General features: G+C 47.5%; 1 protein-coding gene across 1 annotated transcript in view; it reads left to right on the top strand.

Annotated features, from left to right (window-relative positions):
• Positions 1 to 19962, top strand: part of NCBP1 (nuclear cap binding protein subunit 1) — a 293702-nt gene that overhangs the window by 36554 nt on the left and 237186 nt on the right. Inside the window, exon 4 of the mRNA XM_030194457.1 lies at positions 11978 to 12137. Within this exon, the coding sequence (XP_030050317.1) occupies positions 11978 to 12137 (160 nt within the window). The remainder of the gene's footprint in view (positions 1 to 11977; positions 12138 to 19962) is intronic.

Consider the following 19962-nt stretch of genomic DNA (forward strand, 5'->3'; position numbering starts at 1 on the left):
CTTGACTTTGAGGAGACATTGCAGTTTGATGAGGGACATTGTGCATAGGCCACTCCAGTGGGATAAAAAGCTGCCATAACCATAAAATGAGATCGCAAGATACAATTTCTCCCAGACCAATTCAACCATACTACTAACCTAAACAAAACCCAAACATAGAAACCCCACCCCACCCTCCCACCACCCCACCAAAATTATGTAAAGCATGTGCCAAGTCCAAAACTCAAGGGCTCAAACTGGAGAGAGTTCCCATACCCCCAAGAAACCGCCTTTCTACCCCCAACCACAGCAGCAACAAGATGCAAAAGTACAGTGCATTCCCTTCTGAACAAAAAGTCTGGACCAATCTATTAGTACAATAACATATGGTCTTGTGCTTCTCTGTCCACACCAAAAAAGATAGCTTGACTCTAAAAAGGAGGAGCAAAGATGATTCGGAAGAAAAGATTGGAGCACTACAGAAGCTGCTCAATTAAAAGTAAACCAACAAGTTGAAGAAATAAAACTAGTCAACGTGTGCTACAGGCTCTAGGTGAGCCCTGCTGGATCCTCTTGGCTTTAGATCTTGAGGGAGTCTGTGAAGAGAATAGTTGAGCTGGAGTACAGAACTATCGCCCTCCAGGAGCTTCTGTTGGGTTTCCTCAAGGGTGCTCACCTTACAAAGCTTCCCTGCCAAAAGGAAACAGGGTGAATGGGAAGTTCCACTTGTATTTAATGTTTTCTTGCCTCAAGAGCTCCAGAATAGGCTTAAGGTCTCTGCTTTGCCAGCGTAAATGCAGAGAGGTTCTGGAACAGCTGCACTTCAGCATCTTGAAATTTGAAGGACGCTAAGGACCGAGAATGCTGCAGCAGAAGCTCCCTGTCTACAAATCTGGCAAAACAGACCACAGTGTCTCTGGGTCAGGGGAGGCCATCCCCAAGGATCTATATGTCCGTTCCAGTTCAGTCAGTCCCTCTGGTGCTTCAGCTCCCAGTAGTTGCTGACAGTAATGTGACAAGAGCGGGTACGTTCTCCTGATCCGAATTCTCAGGGACGCCTCTGATTCTCAGGTTTTTCCAGAGTCCTCGGTTGTCAGTATTGTTGAGTTTGTAACATAACTCCTCATAGTGCTCTGCATGACACTCAAGACATAACATCGAGCAGTGCCTCCTCCTGGTAATCCACCCTGGTCTCTAACTTTTACACCTGATCTCCAAGCTCCTTCACGTCCTGATGCAACAGTTCCATCTTATCCGTAAGCTCCTTCTGCATCTCTTTCAACTGTTTGCCCAGGTCAGCAAAGTAGTGCTTCAGCTCCAAACTTGCACCAATGCTGTTACCATTAAACCCGTCCACCACCTCGGTGTAGGCTACCCTGCTCTCGCTCCCTTCCATGTCGGGCGAACTAGTTGCTTCTGGCTCTGCCTCTTGGTCCTCCGTGGAGGTAGGGGGGGTCAGACTCTGTGCTGCCATCTTTCCACTCGAATCCCACTTTGAAGTGATGGAGTGTGGGATCCCTCTGTGTGTGTGTGTGTGTGTGTGTGTGTGTGTGTGTGTGTGTGTGTGGGGGGGGGGGGTGTTGGTGGGGCTCGTGTTGCCTTCAGTTGTGGGTGGATCTGTCGGTGGGATCTGGTCACACCATCACCCCCCCCCCCCTTCCCGTTTGAGGATCTGGAGTAATGGGAGTTAGCAGGTGAGTAGCTGGATGACCCAATGGCAGTCCGGACCTTTCATAAGGAGGAGCTGCCGTCACTCATTAATAAGGCACTGGAGGCGCTTAATATCAAGGATGAGGGGGCCCACACTTCTGTACAGGTGAACCTGAAGATGGCCTTCCCGATTCACGAGGCCATTCAAGAGCTGATTATGGCTTGGTGGGCATCTGCCGACACTGGGTTGAAGGTGGTGAAGGCGATATCATGGCTCTACCCAGTTGTACCAGATCATCTGGAGAAGTGTCATGTGCCCAAGGTGGATGCCTTGGTGGCCATGGTCACTAAGAAGACTATCCTCCCAGTGGAGGTGGGTATTGCCCCGAAAGACATGTAAGATCAGAAGCTGGAGGCATCTCTGATGCTCTTGTTGGAAGTGTCGGTACTCGCCTTCCAAGCTGCCATTTGTAGTTCATATGTGTTGCGGGCCTGCCTTAGTTGGACCCAACAGGCAGCAGATCCTGAGGATCCCAGAGCAGTGCTGGGAGCTGGCCCTTCTCTCTTGAAATTGGGTCTGGCTTACTTGGTGGACACACTATACGATGGTCTGTGCTTCCGCTACGCAGTTGTCTTTGGTGGTCATGGGCCGATGGTTGTTGTTGCTGCATCACTGAGTAGCGGATGCTGCATCGAAATAGCATCTTACCAAGTTGCCCTTCCAGGGTAAGCTCCTGTTTGGCGAAGTTCTTGAAGTTAGTCAAGGACCTGGGGGATCCTAAAACCCCGCATTTGCCAGAGGACAAGCCCAAGCTGTCTTTTTGGGCAGGTGCGGCTCGCTGCATCTCCGGGAGATGCAGCAGTACTGTCTGGAGTGGGCCTCTGTTTTCTAGTTCTTCATTCAAGAGGTCCCAGTTTCAGCCATGGTCTTCCTTTCAGGTCGACAAGTGAGCTTCAGGTTGCGAGGCGTGTACCGCCCCCACGACTCGGGTCCATCTATGATGGGGTGCCAACTCACTCTTTGTGGCTGGAAATAAGGGTCCGTCTGTCTCTCTTTTGAGGCGTGGTTCAGGCTTACTATGGACCATTGAGTTGTAGAAATTATCCATGATGGTTACAATTTTGAGTTCTTCTCTCTTAAATTTTTTTTTCTTTTTCTTTCTTGGAGTCCCCGTGTGGCGCCTATGCAAAGCAGCAGGTGGTGCAGGCCACTCTTCGCTCCTCCTTACTGGAATTGGGAGCAGTGGTCCCAGTACCGGCTCACAAGATCGAGGGGGCCACTACATTTACTTTGTGGTGCCCAATAAGGGCAGGAAGTTTTGCCCTGTTTTGAATCTTAAAAAGGTGAATTAGTTTCTGAAGGTCAAGCATTTTCATATGGAGATACTGCGGTCCATCATGCCGGCAGTTCGGTTAGGAGAATTTCTGATGACCCTGGATCTCAAGGAGGCGTATTTACATATTCCCATTTGGCTTCCTCTTCAACGTTTGTTCTGCTTTGCTTTGTTGGGCCTAGAGAATGACACGGGGACAAAGTTTCTCTGTCTCGTCCCCATGGGCCCTGTTTCTGTCCTCGCTCCATCCCCGTGGTCTCTGTCCACATCTACAGAAGCCTCAAACACTTATGATTTTATATTTAAATTAGGACTGTTCATTGTTTTACAATTTGTAATCGTACGATTAATCATGGTTAAAATTTTTGGTCGCACAATTATCGTATAAAACAACCCCACTCACATTTCCTCCTGTTCAGTACAAAATATAGACAGCAAGAAGTTCTCAGAACTGACATGTTTCAATTACTAAACTGAAAATAAAATCATTTTTCTTACTTTTGTGGTCTGGTGATTTTATTTTTCTAATCATCTCGTTTCTTGTCTCTGGTTCTGTTTCCCTGTCTCTGTGCTCTGAACTCCTCCTGTCTATTCACTATATCTTTTATTTTCTTTCCTCCTTTCTTCTTTGCTCCCTGCCCTATATCTTTCATACCCAGCTTTCCATTTTTCTGCATCCTTCTCATGTCTATCTTGTTTCCCTTTCCCTGCATCCATGGGCTGCAAATCCTTCCTTCCTTCTCTCTTCTCTTCCTTTCCCTGCCATCTATGTGCATGTCCCCTCTCTTCTCCTACTTTTCTGTTCATGTCCACCATCTCCCGTCTTTTTTTTTTTTTTATCCCCCATTGCCACATCTGTCCCTCTTGTCCCCTGCCGTCCAGCATCACCTCTTTCCTCTCACCATCCAGCATCGCCTCACTGTCTCTCTCTCCCCTACTGTTCAGCATTAGCCATCTCTTCCCTTTCATACACCATCACCATCCAACATTACTCTGTCTCTCAGTCCCGCCCACCCCCCCCCAACCGTCTACCATCACTCTGTCTCACTCCTCTTTTCCCCACCACTACCAAGAACCAAAACCATCATCCCTTACTGCCCCACCTCTCTCCCCCTCTCTCTCTCTCCATCCCAACCATCTATTATTGCCTTGTCTCCCCTATATCCTGCATTGCCCCATCTTTTCTCCTCCCCATAGTGTTCACTGCTCTGTCTCTCTTCACTCCCCCATAATGTGCACTGCCCCGTCTCACCTCATCCCCCATATCCTACATTGCCCTGTCTTTCCTCATCCTCATATCCTGAGTTGCCCTGTTTCTTTCCCCCAGCCCCTGTATCCAGCTTTGCCCCATCTTGTCTCCCTGTCCTCTCCCCCTCCCACTTGCTTACTCATTTTAGATGGTCTGCAGCTTGTGTGCTGATCCCTTCTCTCTTCACTGCGGCTGTAGCGGCAGCAAGCAAAAGACAGGTTCTGCTGAACCCAGAAACACCATTCAGAGGGGAAAGTTCCTGTGCCTATCTTTTGCTTGCTGCCACTACAGCCATGGTGAAGAGAGAGAAGCAGGGGATAGGCGCACGAGCTCCAGACCATCCTATAACTAACTTCCTGTTTATGGGTCCGGCAGAGCCAGCAGCAGCATGCAGAGGGGAATGTCCCTGCTCCTGTCTTTTGCTTGCTGCCGCTACAGCCACGGTGAAGAGAGAAGCAGGGGATTGACGCACGAGTTACAGACCATCTAAAATGAGTAAACCAGTGGGAGGGGGAGAAGACAGGGAGACAAGATGGGGCAAAGCTGGATTTGGGGGATGAGCAGACAGAGGAATGCGTTAACTGTGTAACATTTTTTAATGCTAATTAAGCATTTAGTGTGTTAACAGCGTTATTAACGTGTTAAATGTACAGCCGAAATTTAAATCTCTTTATTAAATTATAAAAAGGAACAATATGCTATTCAACTGTTTATAAATCACAAACAGAAAACATTAATAACGAGCAACTATAATAACCCCCCCAACCCCCCTCTACCCTTCCAACCCCAACAATAGCTGACTTCTACAACCCCAAGGAAGCCTAATCCACCCTGTTAAAATGTCCAGGGGTACAAAATACAACTCACTCTGCCCTAGCAGGAGAGAAATATGCTCTATGAAGCACTGTTAAGATTTTTTAAATGTTGATGAATAAGTCATCAACAAGCTCAGGATTCAATCTAGCTCTCCTGTCTTCTATTCTTCTCAGAAGATGTGCTTTTAGCAGGAATGTACATGATCCCCCATGCAAATATTTCCAGTTTTGGCCAGCATGTTTGCTTGTTTTTCCAAAAAAATCAAAATATTGTTATCCACATCACTCAAACATAAATAATGGTCCAGTTCATTAACAGGCTTCAAAGTAGAGTGATACGGGGACAAAGTCTGTCCCCGTCCCCACGTCATTCTCTAGTTGGTCCGTTATTTTCATTTTCAGGCCATGTCGTTAGGTCTGGCTACAGCTCCCAGAAGCTTCTCCAAGGTGATGGTGGTAGTTGCGCCATATCTGTGGAAAGAGGGGATACTGGTTTATCCCTACCTCGACGACTGGCTGATCAGAGTGGACTCTGAGAAGGAATGTCACTGCTGCACCTCCCAGGTGATTGTACTGTTGTAGTCCCTGGTATGGATGATCAATTTTCTCAAGAGCCACTTGGTACTGATGCTGTGCCCGCGTTTGTGGGACTATGTGTAAGTGCTGGGGGTCTATGACGACGACCCTGGAGGTGGCGCCCTGGGTGAGGGCCCATGTGCACCCATGGCAGCAGGCGTTGTTGAACCAGTGGTCACCGGTGTTGGACTACTCAGTGCTGCCGGTGAGGAGCAGTATGGCATGGTGGCTTCTTCTCTCTGTCCTGCAGAAGGGCGAGCTGTTGGTGTCTCCTCATTGAATTGTGGTAGTGACGGATGTCAGCTTGACGGACTGGGGAGCTCATTGTCCAGCACTATGTGCAAGGCCTCTGGAACCTGCTAGAGTTGCAGTGGTCAATCAATTGCCTGGAACTTAGGGCAGTGTCATGGGCTCTTGGGCATTTTGCAAGGTGTTGGAGGGTGAGCCGGTTGGGTGCTCTCCAACTATATTTTGGTGGTGGCATACATAAATCATCAGGGGGGCACACATTGCTGGACTCTTGACAGTGGAGGCACATCAACTGTTGCAGTAGGTAGAGCATCATCTGCTGGGCTTGTCAGCTGCCCACATTGTGGGGGCGGTCAGTGTGCATTTAGGGGCGGCCATTGTGCAGGCGGACTATCTCAGCCGGACACTTGGGTCCAGGCGAGTGGCAGCTCTCGGTGGTGTCTTTCAGAGTCGTTTGGAGTTGGGGTATGCCAGTGATGGACCTCATGGCAACAAAGGCCAATGGTAAGGCTGCCTGGTTCTTCAGCTGACATCACGTGTATAGGTCAGAAGGGTTGGATGCCTTTCTCCAGCCCTGTCTGGCGGTGAAGCTCCTTTTACATTTTCCCACCTTGGCCGATGATCGGCAGAGTGTTGCTCCTGATCCAGTCTCATTGAGGCCTGGTTATTCTGGTGGCTCTGGACTGGCCCTGGCATCAATGGTATGCGGATCTGGTGTAGTTCCTAGTCACTGAGCCACTTCATCTGCATCTGTCTCCCGACCTGCTGGTCCAAGGACGAGATCTAATGATATCTCTCACTTTGGTCTTACGGCCTAGCCCTTGAGAGGTCCTGTTTGAGGTGGAAGGGATACTCAGATGCAGTGATTGTGATGCTCCTTTAGGTGCAGGAATTGTCTACTATTTTGGCTTATGCTTGGGTTTTGCAGACCTTCGAGGCATGGTGTTCAACAGAGGGCATCTTGTTAGAGGCTGCGTCTGTTTCAGACGACGTCTTTCCTGCAGGGTGGTTTGCAGAAGGATTTGGCCTACAGTTTCCTGCGGGTACAAGTTGCTGTCTTGGCTTGCTACAGGGGCTGCATCTCACATACTTCATTGGCGCATCTGGATGTTGTGTAGTTCTTGCGAGGGCCTAATTGTCTTAAACTGCCCCTCAGGTGCCCTTGTCTGGAATGCAGCCTCAACCTAGTGGCTTTGTGCATTGCAGGGAGCACCATTTGAATCATTGCAGAGGGCCTCAGAGAAGGATATATCACTCTGAAGGCCTTCTTACTGGTGACGATGTCTTCAGCTTGTTGGGTTTCCGAGCTACAGTCTGTCCTGTAGGGATCCCTTCTCTGGTTCTTTGAATTGGGGGTGACTATTCGGAGGTTCCATCCCTTTTCCCAAAAGTGGTATCTGTTTCATCTCAACCAGCCTCTCTTTCTGTCTTCCTTTTGAGAGGATTATCCGTTGGATTTTGTGTGACTGCACCGTCTGGACATTCGGAGAGTGTAGAGGTGCTGTTTGCAGGTTACGAATGCCTTTCGGCGATTAAATAATTTTGTTTTTCTGCTGTCTGGTCCCAGGAGGAGCGAGGCTGCTTCAATGGTAACCATCGCCTGCTGGATTCAGGAAGCCATTGATTCCATGTATTTTTTTTGGCTGGCCAGCAGTCGTCGTCGGTGTTGCGGGCTCATTTTGCTCGAGCATTGGCCACTTTGTGGGCGGAGGCCCACATGTTCTTATTTGAAGAAATATGTAGGATGGCTACCTGGGCCTCCTTGCATACCTTAGCGAGACATTATCACATGGACGTGGCAGCACAAGGGATTACGTGTTTGCTGCTTCGATGCTGTCTGGCGGGGTTAGTGGTTTCCCACCCTACTTAGGGACTGCTTTTTTTACATCCCATCAGTCTCTGGATTCATCTGATGCCGAGGAAGGAAAATGGTCTTACCTGATAATTTTTCTTTCCTTTTAATCACAACAGATGAATCCAGAGGTCCGCCCCCTTTGCCGCTGTTCTCCATACCTCTTGGTTCCAGGTCTCTGAATGTTGAAGTCTTTTTTTTTTTTTTTTTTTTTTTTTCTTTTTGATGTTTGTGCTGGATGCTATCCTTGTCTGTTGGTGTTGCTATTGCAGCTGCTTCTGTGAGGAAGATTTCTTTTAGAATGGGGGAGTTTTCTTCCTTCTGCTTGGTTTTGACACATACTGACTGGAGGCAGTGCTGGCCATCCTATAACAGAGTTCAGTATGGTGTTCTCTATCTCCACCTGCTGGTAGATGGGCACAACTCATCACTCTCTGGATTCATCTGCTTCGACTAAAGGAAAAAACTATTAGGTAAGACATACAATTTTTCCTTTGGGTTCCTCTTACATGCATCACTTTTAGACTGATCAGAAGCCCTGCGCTTTTCCCAAACAGTTCTAAAATTTAGCACTGGAACAGTGCAGGGAATTAACGCCACTATGATCAGAGCTAATAGCATGCAAATTTAAGCATGCTATTAGCTTTGATCATAGGCATACAGTGCGGGAGGATTGTGCCTGAGCATGTGCCTGGCAAGATCCCAAAACAGTACAATACATTTTATGCTGCTTATTCTAGAAATAAGCAGTGGATTTTCCCCAAGTCCATTTTAATAATGGCCTATGGACAATGTACTGTAGTCCCAGTGTCTCCCAATTAACCAGAATCCACTGTATAGGATTTGTATAAAAATTTTGGTTAACCTGCTTCAGAGGTTAATGCCTATATTGATTCATATAGGCCAATCCAGATTTATACTTGGTAGACAAATCTTTGACAACATCAGATGAGCTTTACATCTGATTGCTATCATTGGATGTGGAGAAGGCCTATGGTAGGTTGTATTGGTCTTATATGTGGGCAATGCTGTGGAAAGTGGGACTGCTGGGGCCTTCTCTGCACTGGATACAATCATTATATCAACAACCATTGGCCACATTAAAATTGAATGGCTCTTATATGGATGCCTTTGAATTATTCAGAGGCATTCGGCAGGGGGTGCGCCTTGACCTCTCTGCTCTTTCTTTCAATTGAGCCACTAGCCCATGTGGTTTTAGATGTCTGCTGAAATAGCTGGACTGCAATTTGAAGGGAAGGGTTGGAACATTTTAGACCCTCTTGCCCTTTCCCTTTTACTTCCTACCCTGTTCCTTTTACCCTATCTAATGTAATTGTAATTGATTCCTGTACATTGTAAGTCACTTTAAGTCTGCTTAATATGGAAAAATGTGGGGTATAAATGTTCACAAATAAATAAACATAGGGTTAGTAATGTAATAAACAGCTGCAGAAGAACAGGAACTTCAGTGGACAAGCATATTTTGTACATCATGAAGTTGCTTAAAGATAAGTGATTCAAGAATCAGCATTGAACTGACTTAGTCAAGTATAAAGTGAAGCAGTTGATTTGATTACACGACAACCGAGATAGACGTTTGTTCTCCTATAATGTCAAGGGTCCATAGAAGGGAAGGAGGAAAACTTATATAACCCATTTGAGAACAGTGGGGAGGCAATTCAGTTGCAGTTTAATGTATAAAATATCTCTGTATTTCGTTACAAGATTTAAGTTGTGGTAGTTAAGGTGTCCTGTATGAATGTGGGTGCATGAGTGTAAGGGATAATAGGAAGACCAAGTAAAATGCAATATAGCATTTATGTGAAAAAAAATTTAATATGAAGAATGTTTTGTTATTAATAATAAAAAGGCTTTGATGTATAAACTTTGTAGTTACTGAGTAAAGGGTTTTTAAAGGTAGTAACTAGATTGAAAATTTGGAATCTCATAGAAGTAGGGTGGATTATGCAATTTCCTTAAGGATGTGCTAAAAACACAACCCATTAATTGGAGTGAACACTAAGCCTTAACCCAGTGATTTTAAACCTTTTTAATTTTGCGGCACACTTACAAAGTGCAAAAATCGTCCGTCAAGGCACACAACTGGAATCTAACCATACCTGCCCATCCCTGCTAAGATCCATTCCATCCCCACTTATTCCAGCAAGTAATCTCCTCCATCCCTACCCATACCTGTAACCTTCAGAAGTATTTATTTCATTTAATTATGCTACTGGAATACTTTAGAGCACCAGTATACCTGCTACTGGGAAACTGGAACAAGAAGGACTGTTATACACAGACACTATATGCAAGCAGAATCTTTAACTTCCGTTGCAGATGCAGAATATGAGTCTCACCTGATGCAAAATGGAGAACTACAAGAAAACATGCAGATAAAAACTGAAAGCAGAGGTATTGGACTCTGCATGTCATGTAACACCAGAGAAATAGAAAGAAATGCATGTCCTCCTGTACAGTGCAAAATAAAGCTGACAGATTTAAATTCTCAACACCAACATAAATAATTTTTCCTACCTTTGTAATCTAGTGATCTTATTATTCCAATCATCTTGTTCCCAGTCTTTGGTTCTGCTTTCATCTGTCTGTGTGGCCTACTTTCAATTTGCTATTCCGTTTCTCACCTTCTACCCTATGTCTGTCTGGCACTGATCTTTCATGTTCAGTTTTCTTCAATTTCTCTGCCGCCTCCTCAGATCTATCTTGTTTTTCCTCTCCTTTCACTTCATGTACAGCATGCCTCCCCTCTTCCCTTCCCACTCAGCCTGACACTCGTTTTCCTCCTACCACCCCTCAGACCTCTCTCTCCTTTCCGCCGAGATTCTATAAACTTTGCGATTGTTGGCAGCTATTAGAACGGGCCTTCCTCTGGCCGTCCGGAATCTTTTTTTCTGTTGTGTCCCTTCCCTGCTGCAAAATGAAGTCGTGTCAGAAGGAAGGACCCCAGGGCTGGCCAGAGGAAGGCATGTTCTAATAGCTGCCAGCAACCGCAAAGTTTGTAGAATTGTGATGGAGAGGAGAGAGTTCTGAGGGATCAGGAAGAGGAAGATAGTGAGGGGATGTCTATGACCTGGAGGGGAGTCCCACGGACTTCATGGCACACTGGTTGAAAAAATTTGAAAAATGTTGCCGTAACCCATGGCTATTAGCTTTGGAGGAAAGGCCCGATCAAGGTAGTGTGTTTTGGTGGTACCAAAGTGTTTACACTTTACAATGATGGATGTTGAAATTTTCTTACTGCCTTTGTTTACTTAGTACTTTCAATAACTTTATTCCTGAGTTTGTTTCAGCAGCTCTTTGTGCAGCATATTTAGATCTTTTGGCTGCAAATTCACTTCAATTAGCAGAATTAGCTAGATAAGACATTCAGTCATATTTAGATCAGCTCAACTACTGTGGCTGGACACTGGGCTACATTTAACTTGTGGGTCTTGTTTTAGGCAGTGTTTAGAAACAGCTAACTTGGAGTTGTGATGCCAAAGGGTGTAAAGCAATCAAGCCTTATTTTATTTCTTGTTCTTTAATTTTTAAGTATTTCTGTAATTGTCATGTTGAAAGTAACATATGTGACCTTCACTGGGAAAAGAAACAAGATGCTTTATTGAATTCTTGTTAGTGCAAACAATTTGTAATACAGCAGTCCAAATCCCATCCTTTTGTGTAAAAAAATAAAGTTACAGAAGTTCAACGTTTAACTTTTGCAGACAGTTTATGGAATCATGACTTGAAAAATCAGCCATTCTCAACATTTTGGATCTGCTACTTTAGTCAGCTTTTCCAGAGACAGGCACATATGCTGTGCAGATCAAAGAAACTCCTACTTTCATTCATTTTGAATTGCGTTTTTTAGACAGTGAGTGAAAAATGTAGCAGGGTGTGAAGAATTTTGCAAGACACTGTAGTTTCAGATCACCTAGATATGGCTTTGCATATTTTTGCTATTGCATCACAGAGGTTTTATAAACTAAAACAGAATCAACCATAAAATAGTAAGTGCCACCCTCCTGCTCCTTCTAGAATATAGAGATCCAACTTAATCTGTGATGGAAATCCTAATAGTGATTACAAGCTAAATAAAACCTTGAAGTATTGCAAACGCATGTTCTGTAGTTTTATAACACCACAGTGAAAAAAGCTTAAAACATAGGGCATCACTAAAGGTAACATTACGATACTGTAGTGTGTGCCATTAAAAAATTACTCCAAGCCAACAATTTTAAATGACATTTGTCACCCTTTCATCTTTATTCAGGAGTGCACGCCTTCTGCCTGAGAAACTGACCGTTTATACAACATTGGTTGGATTACTGAATGCTAGGAATTACAACTTTGGTGGAGAGTTTGTTGAAGCTATGGTTCGTCAACTCAAAGAGTCTTTGAAATCCAACCAGTATTCTGAAGCTGTTTATTTAGTAAGTAACTGAATCTTGTTTCAGGACTCATTGTTTCTATATTTATTTGTCATTGCTTTCATTTTATTGTAACATTGTCCATCTAATTCCTGCTTCTCTTTCAGAATTCCAGTTCAATTAGAGCTAGTCCTTATTAGAGCTACTGTAGCATGATCTTTTGGTCAGAGCTATCAAATGTTCCTTTTTTAATGCTGTGCCACACACCAGGGAAGAGTGCTGTCACAATAATTCACAGCAAGGTACTATGGACTGTAATTTCTTAGAAAACCATGTGCTGAGCCTGGTAGTGGATTTTACCTTTGAGCATGCTCACCAGGAGCTTTGAAAGCTGCTTCTTCAGTATCCCATGCCAACCCACAGAGCAGGAACCAGATTCTGAGATTAGAACTCTTGCACAACAGCCAGTAGTTTTATTTACTTATACATGTTTGTCTGATAGGTCTGTTAGCAGGGACATTGTAATTCGGGAGGCTACATCTCCTTAACTTCTTGCCTCTGTCTGCCTGCATATGTATAGTAGGACATCACACTAGATCAGCGGTTCTCAACCAGTGTGTTGTGGAGCTGGCACACAAGCAGCCTTTTTTTTTTAATTTGAAAAGGTTGTAGCATGGTCTGCCTTCCTTTCTCTTCCCTCCCACCCTGGTCCAACTTCTCCCCTGATACCTCTCTCTCCCACCCGCACGTGTGCAGCACTTGTCCAACCCCATCTGCCAGCAGTCGTAGCCAGCAGGCGCTATCTGAGCTGACCTAGAGCTTTTCCTCTGCCGCACCCTGAACCTCTGATGCAACATCTTTTTTCATGAGGGTGGGGCGCGGCAGAGGAAATGTTCTTGGCCGTCTCGGACAGCTTGTGTTGGTTGCTGCTGCCAGCAAAGAAATGAGGTTTGTTGGGGGAGGATGAAGGAGAAGTGCGGAACATGTGGGAGGGAGGGGCGGAGGGGAGAAGAGCAAAAGGTCTGAGGGAGGGTGGCGGAGAAGAGGAAAAATGCTATAATCATAGGAGGGGTAGCTGGGGGAGAAGAGCAAGAGATCTGAGGGGAGGGGTGAATGGGGGGAGAAGAAGACATGCTGGACTCATCAGGGGTTGGCTTAGGGGAGAAGAGCAAGAGGTCTAGGGGGCTGAGAGAAGAAGAGGGAAAGTGCTAGACTCATGGAGGAGGGATGAGGGAAGAAGAGGGAGAGGTCTTTGGGGGCTGAGGGAAGAAGATGGAAGGTACTGGACACGGGGTGGGCTGAGAGGAAGAGAAAGAGGGAGATGTGTTGGAGGTGGATGAGGGAAGGGAAATGGGACTTGATATACCACCTTTCTGAGTGTTTTTTGCAACTACATTCAAAGCAGTTTACATATATTCAGGTACTTATTTTGTACCAGGGGCAATGGAGGGTTAAGTGACTTGCCCAAAGTCACAAGGAGCTGCAGTGGGAATCGAACTTAGTTCCCCAGGATCAAAGTCCACTGCACTAACCACTAGGCTACTCCTCCACTCCAAGAAGAAGAGGGAGAGGTCTTTGGGGGCTGAGGGAAGAAGATGGAAGGTACTGGACATATGAGGGGGGCTGAGAAGGAGAGATCCTGGACCTGTGGGGGGAGGGGGCATTAGAGAGAGGGGAGATGTCAGACTATGTATGGAGGGGAGTAGGGTAGAGATTCCAGATTGAGGGGAGCAGGGAGATCAGACTGTGGAGAGAGATAGGGAGAGAAGGAGGGAGAGAGAGGTCCTGGACTGTGGGGGATGGAGGGAAGAGAGGGAGAGATGCTGGATGCACAGGAGATGCAGCTACACAAACCCTGATGTCATGCTCCTCAGGTTGTGTAGGCAGTAAACTGCATGTAGCTTTGACTTCGGTACATGTTTTGCCATTTACTCAACCCAGGAAGAATCACAGCATTGAGATTTGTGTAGCTGCATTTCCTGCTACCAGGCTAGGTTTCCTGTGGTCACTCTTCCCTCCAAGCATTGCTCTGCTGAACATTGAAGCTGCACTTTTTTGAGGTAGGGGGGGACAGGGAGTTGCTACACCATAGGTGTGGAGGGGGCGGGGAATTGCTAGACCATAGGTGTGGAGGGGAAGTGAAGGGGACAGGTAGATGCTGGATTATAGGGGTGGAGGAGAGAGAGGGATGATGTGCTACAAGTGTGGGTAGAGAAAGAGGAGCTGTTGGGCTACAAGGGTATGAGGGGAGGGAGGGGAAGATGCTTGGCATGAAGGTACCATGTGGGAGACTATGGGAGTACTCAAGGAAATGAGTGAGAGGAGGATGGTGAGTACAAAGGGTAGTAGTAATGGGGAGTGAGGGAAAGAGGAGGCCAGGGAAGGAGTGAGATGGGAGAACTATGGGGTGAGAGGAGGGGATGGAATGTTAAGTGAAATATAGGTGGAGGACTGAAGAGCAAGAGGGTTCAATTTCAGTGGGCAGACAGAAGAGAGAGTGAGGAAATTTGTCAGAGGTGGAAGAAGTGAGGGAAAGGAGGAAAGTAGAGAGAGGACAAATGGACAAAACCCTTTGGAAAGAGAGCCTAAGACAGATGGGAAAACAGAAAAGACAAGTGGTACCAGCATGCTTGGTCAAATAAAATGCCCAGAAAGCAAATGTAGATAGTGTCTTATTTTTAATCTATTAGGTGGAATATTTTAGCTTTGGGAAATGTGCATCACACATGTCTTTGTATTTTGTTCAGTACAAGAGGAAATGCATTTCTGTTTTTTCTCCTGTGCTGTGGTACATGCATACGTATTAGGGTTCCCAGCTCAATTTTTTCTCTTTATATTTCTATTTCTAATTTGATACCTTGCTCTGTATTTGATGAGGATTTGTCGGTGTTTAGTGTGTGACTGTGGTGTGGTATTCTGTTTGCATGTAGTTTCTGTGTTAACTCAGTAGCAGTCTTGTTCTGTTTTACCATTAATGTGTATTAGTGTTCTAGGACCCCTGTTCTTAGGTAGGTTTCATGTTTGAGGCATAGGAATTCGTGCTGCTGTTGTATGGTATGTTTGCTACATGTATTTCTGAGTTGGGATTTTTTCAGGTTATGTATTTCACAATGTTCCTATTAGTCAAATCATTTAATCAACAAAGTTCTCTCCATTACTAAAGTTAATTTTGTAGACCATCAGAAGGTGGGCAACTGGGAATAATACTTTCTTGTACCAACACCAAAAATCCTCATTGGTCCCTTTTTTTTTTTTTTTTTCATCTATAAAATTCTATAATTGTGCATAACTGTGTTATCACTCTTCAATACACGATCAATTTTCAAATCCACTTTTCATCTGTAAATAGTTCTTTTCCATTTATTTTCAAAAATACTTGAATTTCTGAGTACTTAACTCAGATTCCATAGCGTCCCCAGATCAATCCAGAGACTTGTGGGTTATGCCCCTCCTCTAGCAGGTTAGATAGAGAGAACTCAGATGTTTGCTACAATAGAGCATGTGCAGCCAGCCTCACTTCAGTATTCTCTCTATCTAGCAGGTAGAAGGGAGCATAAAGTGCAGCTCTGTGGCCTGAGGCTCCTATCCTGTTCCCTGGGGTGTGCTGAGCTTTCTCTGGGGTTGAGGTGCTGGAGCACATTCTGGGATACACCTGGTGGTGCCAGGTCCCTACCCTTCTCCCCCTGTCAGCCTACTTAAATTCTGTTGAGGATTTTGGCTGTATTCCTCTCCTGTCTCTTAAAAAAAAAAAAAAAAAAGAACCAGACGGAACGATTCTCCAGCCCAGCCTCATTTTGGCTTGCTTGGCACTTGGAACAATTCTCCTTTCAGCTTAATTGGAACGTGGGCTGGGACTGCGGAGAAGGTAAGGCTTTTGGGGCTATGTCCGTTCCGTTGGAGTTTAAGCGCGGCTCGCACTACGGGGCAAGGTGGCACGTCGCTTCCCTGCGAGTTTTGTTCCGCAACGGTAGTGAGTCATAGTGCGGATCAGGGGATCGCGTGTAGGGCACCACGGCGCCAAAAGGGATCGTTTCTCGCTTGGCGGGAAAGTCTGTGACTGGAACGGTTGATCCGCCGGCGCCATTTTCTCGCTAGCGCCGCAGTCTCAGGATGCGGCAGCGGGATCTACTAGGGCTCCCTCCGACAGAGAAGCCTCGATTTCTCTCCCGGAAAAGGCTATTATGGGGGCATTTCCCCTGGAGTTTGTACGCCTTTTTTTTTTTTTTTTTTTTTTTTCTCCTCAAAGCGTTTTTATTGCGCTCTGAGGGAGAGGGGCAGGAGGTGGCCATTTTCGAGGCTCTGCTGCCTCTGGCTCTGAGTTCATACAGAAGCCGCCTAAGGGGCCGGTAGAGTGGAGGAATAGCATAATGGTTAGTGCAGCAAGCTTTGAACCTGGCTGTCTGGGTTCGTTTCCCTCTACTGCTCCTTCTGTTCGTAAGCAAGTCACTTAACCCTCCATAATAACCCTGGGACGACATATGGATTTGGAGGGTGTACCAGGGTCAGGGGAATCCTTTTCAGGGCACCTTGAACAGAGGGAGTTGCCTGCGGGTGAGGGAGTTGCTAGTTTTATATCCTCTGTGGTTAGCTCTTCCATTTGGTTGGGCACTAGGATGCCGGCGGAAGCCTGTTAGGTTCATGAGGCTATTCTGTTCTTGGGTGTATGTGCACGCTTGATTATTAGCATTTGTATGCGCTACCAAACACTTGCAGCGCTGAACACCTGATATTTATTTTATTTATTTATTGCATTTGTATCCCACATTTTCCCACCTATTTGCATGCTCAATGTGTCATAAAGAGACAGTCCCTGCTCAAGAGCTTACAATCTAGTATAGCTCCATCTTTATTGCCACTCCACATGGCACTGCTGAGGCCCCAGTACTCCCCTGGGTTCTGATGTGCTTGCAATTCAGGCAGTTTTGTATGTAGATCTTTCAGGAGCGTGATTGGGAACCTAGTGTGGAGCACTCCAGTTTCTGCATATTGGTTTTCCACAGCTTTGTCTTCCTCAACTTTCCAGGGGCGAGGTAGGTGACCCTTTAGTCCCCTGCAGCTGTGCTGTGACAGTGAGAGCCTTATGCTGCTGCTTGGAAAGTACTGCCTCTGAATGTCTCCTGGTAGAGATGCCTGTGCTTCTCGAGGTGAGTTAAAACTATTTCTGGACCCTCCTTGAGGAGGTTCAGGGGGTGTGTACATCTTTAATGGAAGGGAGGAAGGGATCAGGATTAGGGATCCTACCCTTGGTTTTCACTCTTCCACTCTTCTCCTTTCTCAGACATGGCAGTACAGTGTTTTAGTAGTCAGGCTTAAGGCTGTTGACTAGATGTTTCTGTGAGAAATGTTACATTTTGAGGCTAGTGCAGGCCTCTCAGGTTTTTCTCGGTTTCCTTGGTAACCCTGCACCCTCTGGGCTCCCCTGGTGGCATTTGCTCTGTGGGTATTGTTTACATCAATCTAGTTTTATTGAGGAGGGCTGCTGGCCTTTCAGCCTGAAGGTTATAGGTTCAAGGCTGGTTTTTCCATCCTATTAGATACTGTGGGCTCAGCTAGATTTCCAGTGGGACATATTTTATTTCATTATCTCTTATGGCTTGCTTGGCCAAGTAGTTCTTACATGACTGGAACAGTTTTCAGAACTCTTCAGTTTTAAATTCTCTCGCTCTCAGCACACTGATACTACTTTTACATATTAGCCTCAGCTGCCTGGTACTGCAGCGTTCTCGGTACCTCTAATTGCTTCTTATGGGGTACCTAAATTTCATGAGGAGTGGCCCAGGAGCTATTTCAGTGTAGAGATAGCTTAATAGTGGTTGCAATCAGCTGAGAGTAAGCACTGAGCTCTAGGGGTGCGGCTTCATGACCCACTGTAGCTTGCTTTTTGTAGCATGCAATGGTACTACAGACATATGCTGCTACACCATCTCTCTTTGGTGTACCTGGTAGTACGACTGATACCCGTCAGGGTGGAGTTTTTCTTCCGGAACAGCGACGGGCGAAGCTGTGCCAGGTTTCTTCCCTCATTCGGCTGAAGGCTTCAACAGCGTTGGACTATGTTCAGGGGTCGTTCCTTGGGCCCGGAGCCGTATGTGGCCTTTGGAATGGTATCTACTCAGCCGTTGGTCTTTCCTTTCCAAGGTTCTTCGATTCGTTTTCCCTGGACACCGCGAGCTTCTTTTACTCTGCGGTGTTGGCTCAGGTCGGATATTGACTCGAGGCATGCCTCTCGCTGCGTCGGAGTGGCGTGTGGTTCTCGGCCACTCAGCTCAGGGGAGTTGGTCCTCCTCAGAGTCCAGGTTGCAGTTCAATCTCGTGGATCTTCGGGCGTTTCGGTTGGTGCTCCTAGCTTTCGAGATGTTGTTGAGAGTTCAACCAGTCCGAGTTCTCTGCGACAATGCGACGGCAGTAGCGTACGTCATTCGGCAGGGCGGAACTCGAAGTGCTCCGCTGGCAGAAGAGGTGTCCGTGTTGTCTCTTGGGGCAGAGAAGCGTCGCGTTTGGTTCTCCGAGGACAAGCAGGCTGCTTGTTCTCACGACTGGGTGACGTCCGCGGCAGCCCCCACCAACCGGAAAAAGGCTTCGCGGGACGGTCGGGACGCAGGGCACGCCCACCGCGCATGCGCGGCCGTCTTCCCGCCCGTGCGCGACCGCTCCCGCCAGTTCCTTTTTTTCCGCGACTGGAGAGAGTTGTGCTTTTGCCACTCTCTCTGTTTTCAGCCGCCGGATTTTCTCGATCGCGTTTACGCGGATCGTCGCTTCGCTTCTGGTTACCGTACGGTTTCCCTTTTGTTTCAAAAAAAAAAAAAAAAAAACCTGCGCGTGTGGAGCACGCGCTCCCCTTTTCCCTCGCTTCTAGTGGGGACGCCACGTTGCGGCCTAGTGGTCGCTCGGTCGTTTCTTTTTTCGTGGTGTGATTCCAGCCACCATTGACGACTTTGACTTCGCCGACGCGATTTTTCCGTCGATGTCCTCGAAGGTCCCGAGTGGATTTAAAAAGTGTGGTCGCTGCGGCCGGCCGATCTCGCAGACCGACACCCACGCTTGGTGCCTCCAGTGCCTCGGGCCGGAGCACAATCTCAAGTCGTGTTCTTTGTGTCTAGGTCTCCGGAAACGGACTCAGGTTGCGAGGCAAGTTCTGCGGGACCGTCTTTTTGGAACTTGCGCCGGCCCCTCGACGTCGACCTCGACGGCATCGGTATCGACGGCCGGTCCTTCGGTACCGGTATCGATGCCCGAGACATCGGCACCGATGGCAGCGACCCCAGGAGAATAGGTCCCGTCGGCCCGCCGGTCCGCCGGTGAGAGTGGGGGTGAGAGGCCGCGTGGGCAATCGGCCCCGGTCACTCCCTCAGCTCGTGGGCCACGGGACCGAACCCTGTCTGCCCCGGTACCTCGAGACCGAGGGGGATCGACCTCCTCCTCCTCCATGCCTTCCGGCGCCGGTGACGGGCATCGGAAGAAAGATAAGAAGCGCCGTCACCGGTCGCCCTCGGTGCATCCGGATGTCGGAGAGGAGGCGACGCCGAAGCGTCATCGTCGAGAGGAGAGGTCTCCGTCGGTTGTGGAGGTACCGACGCGTCAGGGTTCCGGCACCTCGGTGCCGTCTCCTGGCCCCCAGCAGCTTCCGGCACCGACACCCTTACCGGCCCCACCGCCTTTCCCGGCAGCGGGCCTGGACGAGTGCCTCAGAGCCATCCTTCCGGGGATCCTGGAAGGGCTGATGCGCCAGGCTGTGCCGGCGCCGGCGGTGCTTGCGCCCTCGGCGCCGATGACTGTGGCGCCGGCGAGCTCTAGCCCGGCGCCGGGGCCGTCGACACCGCCGCCGCTTGCGGCGCCGGTCTCGACCGCCACGCAAGTGGAGTCCCCGTCGACGTCGATGGAGGGAGCT

Source organism: Microcaecilia unicolor, chromosome 2 (genome assembly GCF_901765095.1).
Source record: "Microcaecilia unicolor chromosome 2, aMicUni1.1, whole genome shotgun sequence".
Taxonomy (NCBI): domain Eukaryota; kingdom Metazoa; phylum Chordata; class Amphibia; order Gymnophiona; family Siphonopidae; genus Microcaecilia; species Microcaecilia unicolor.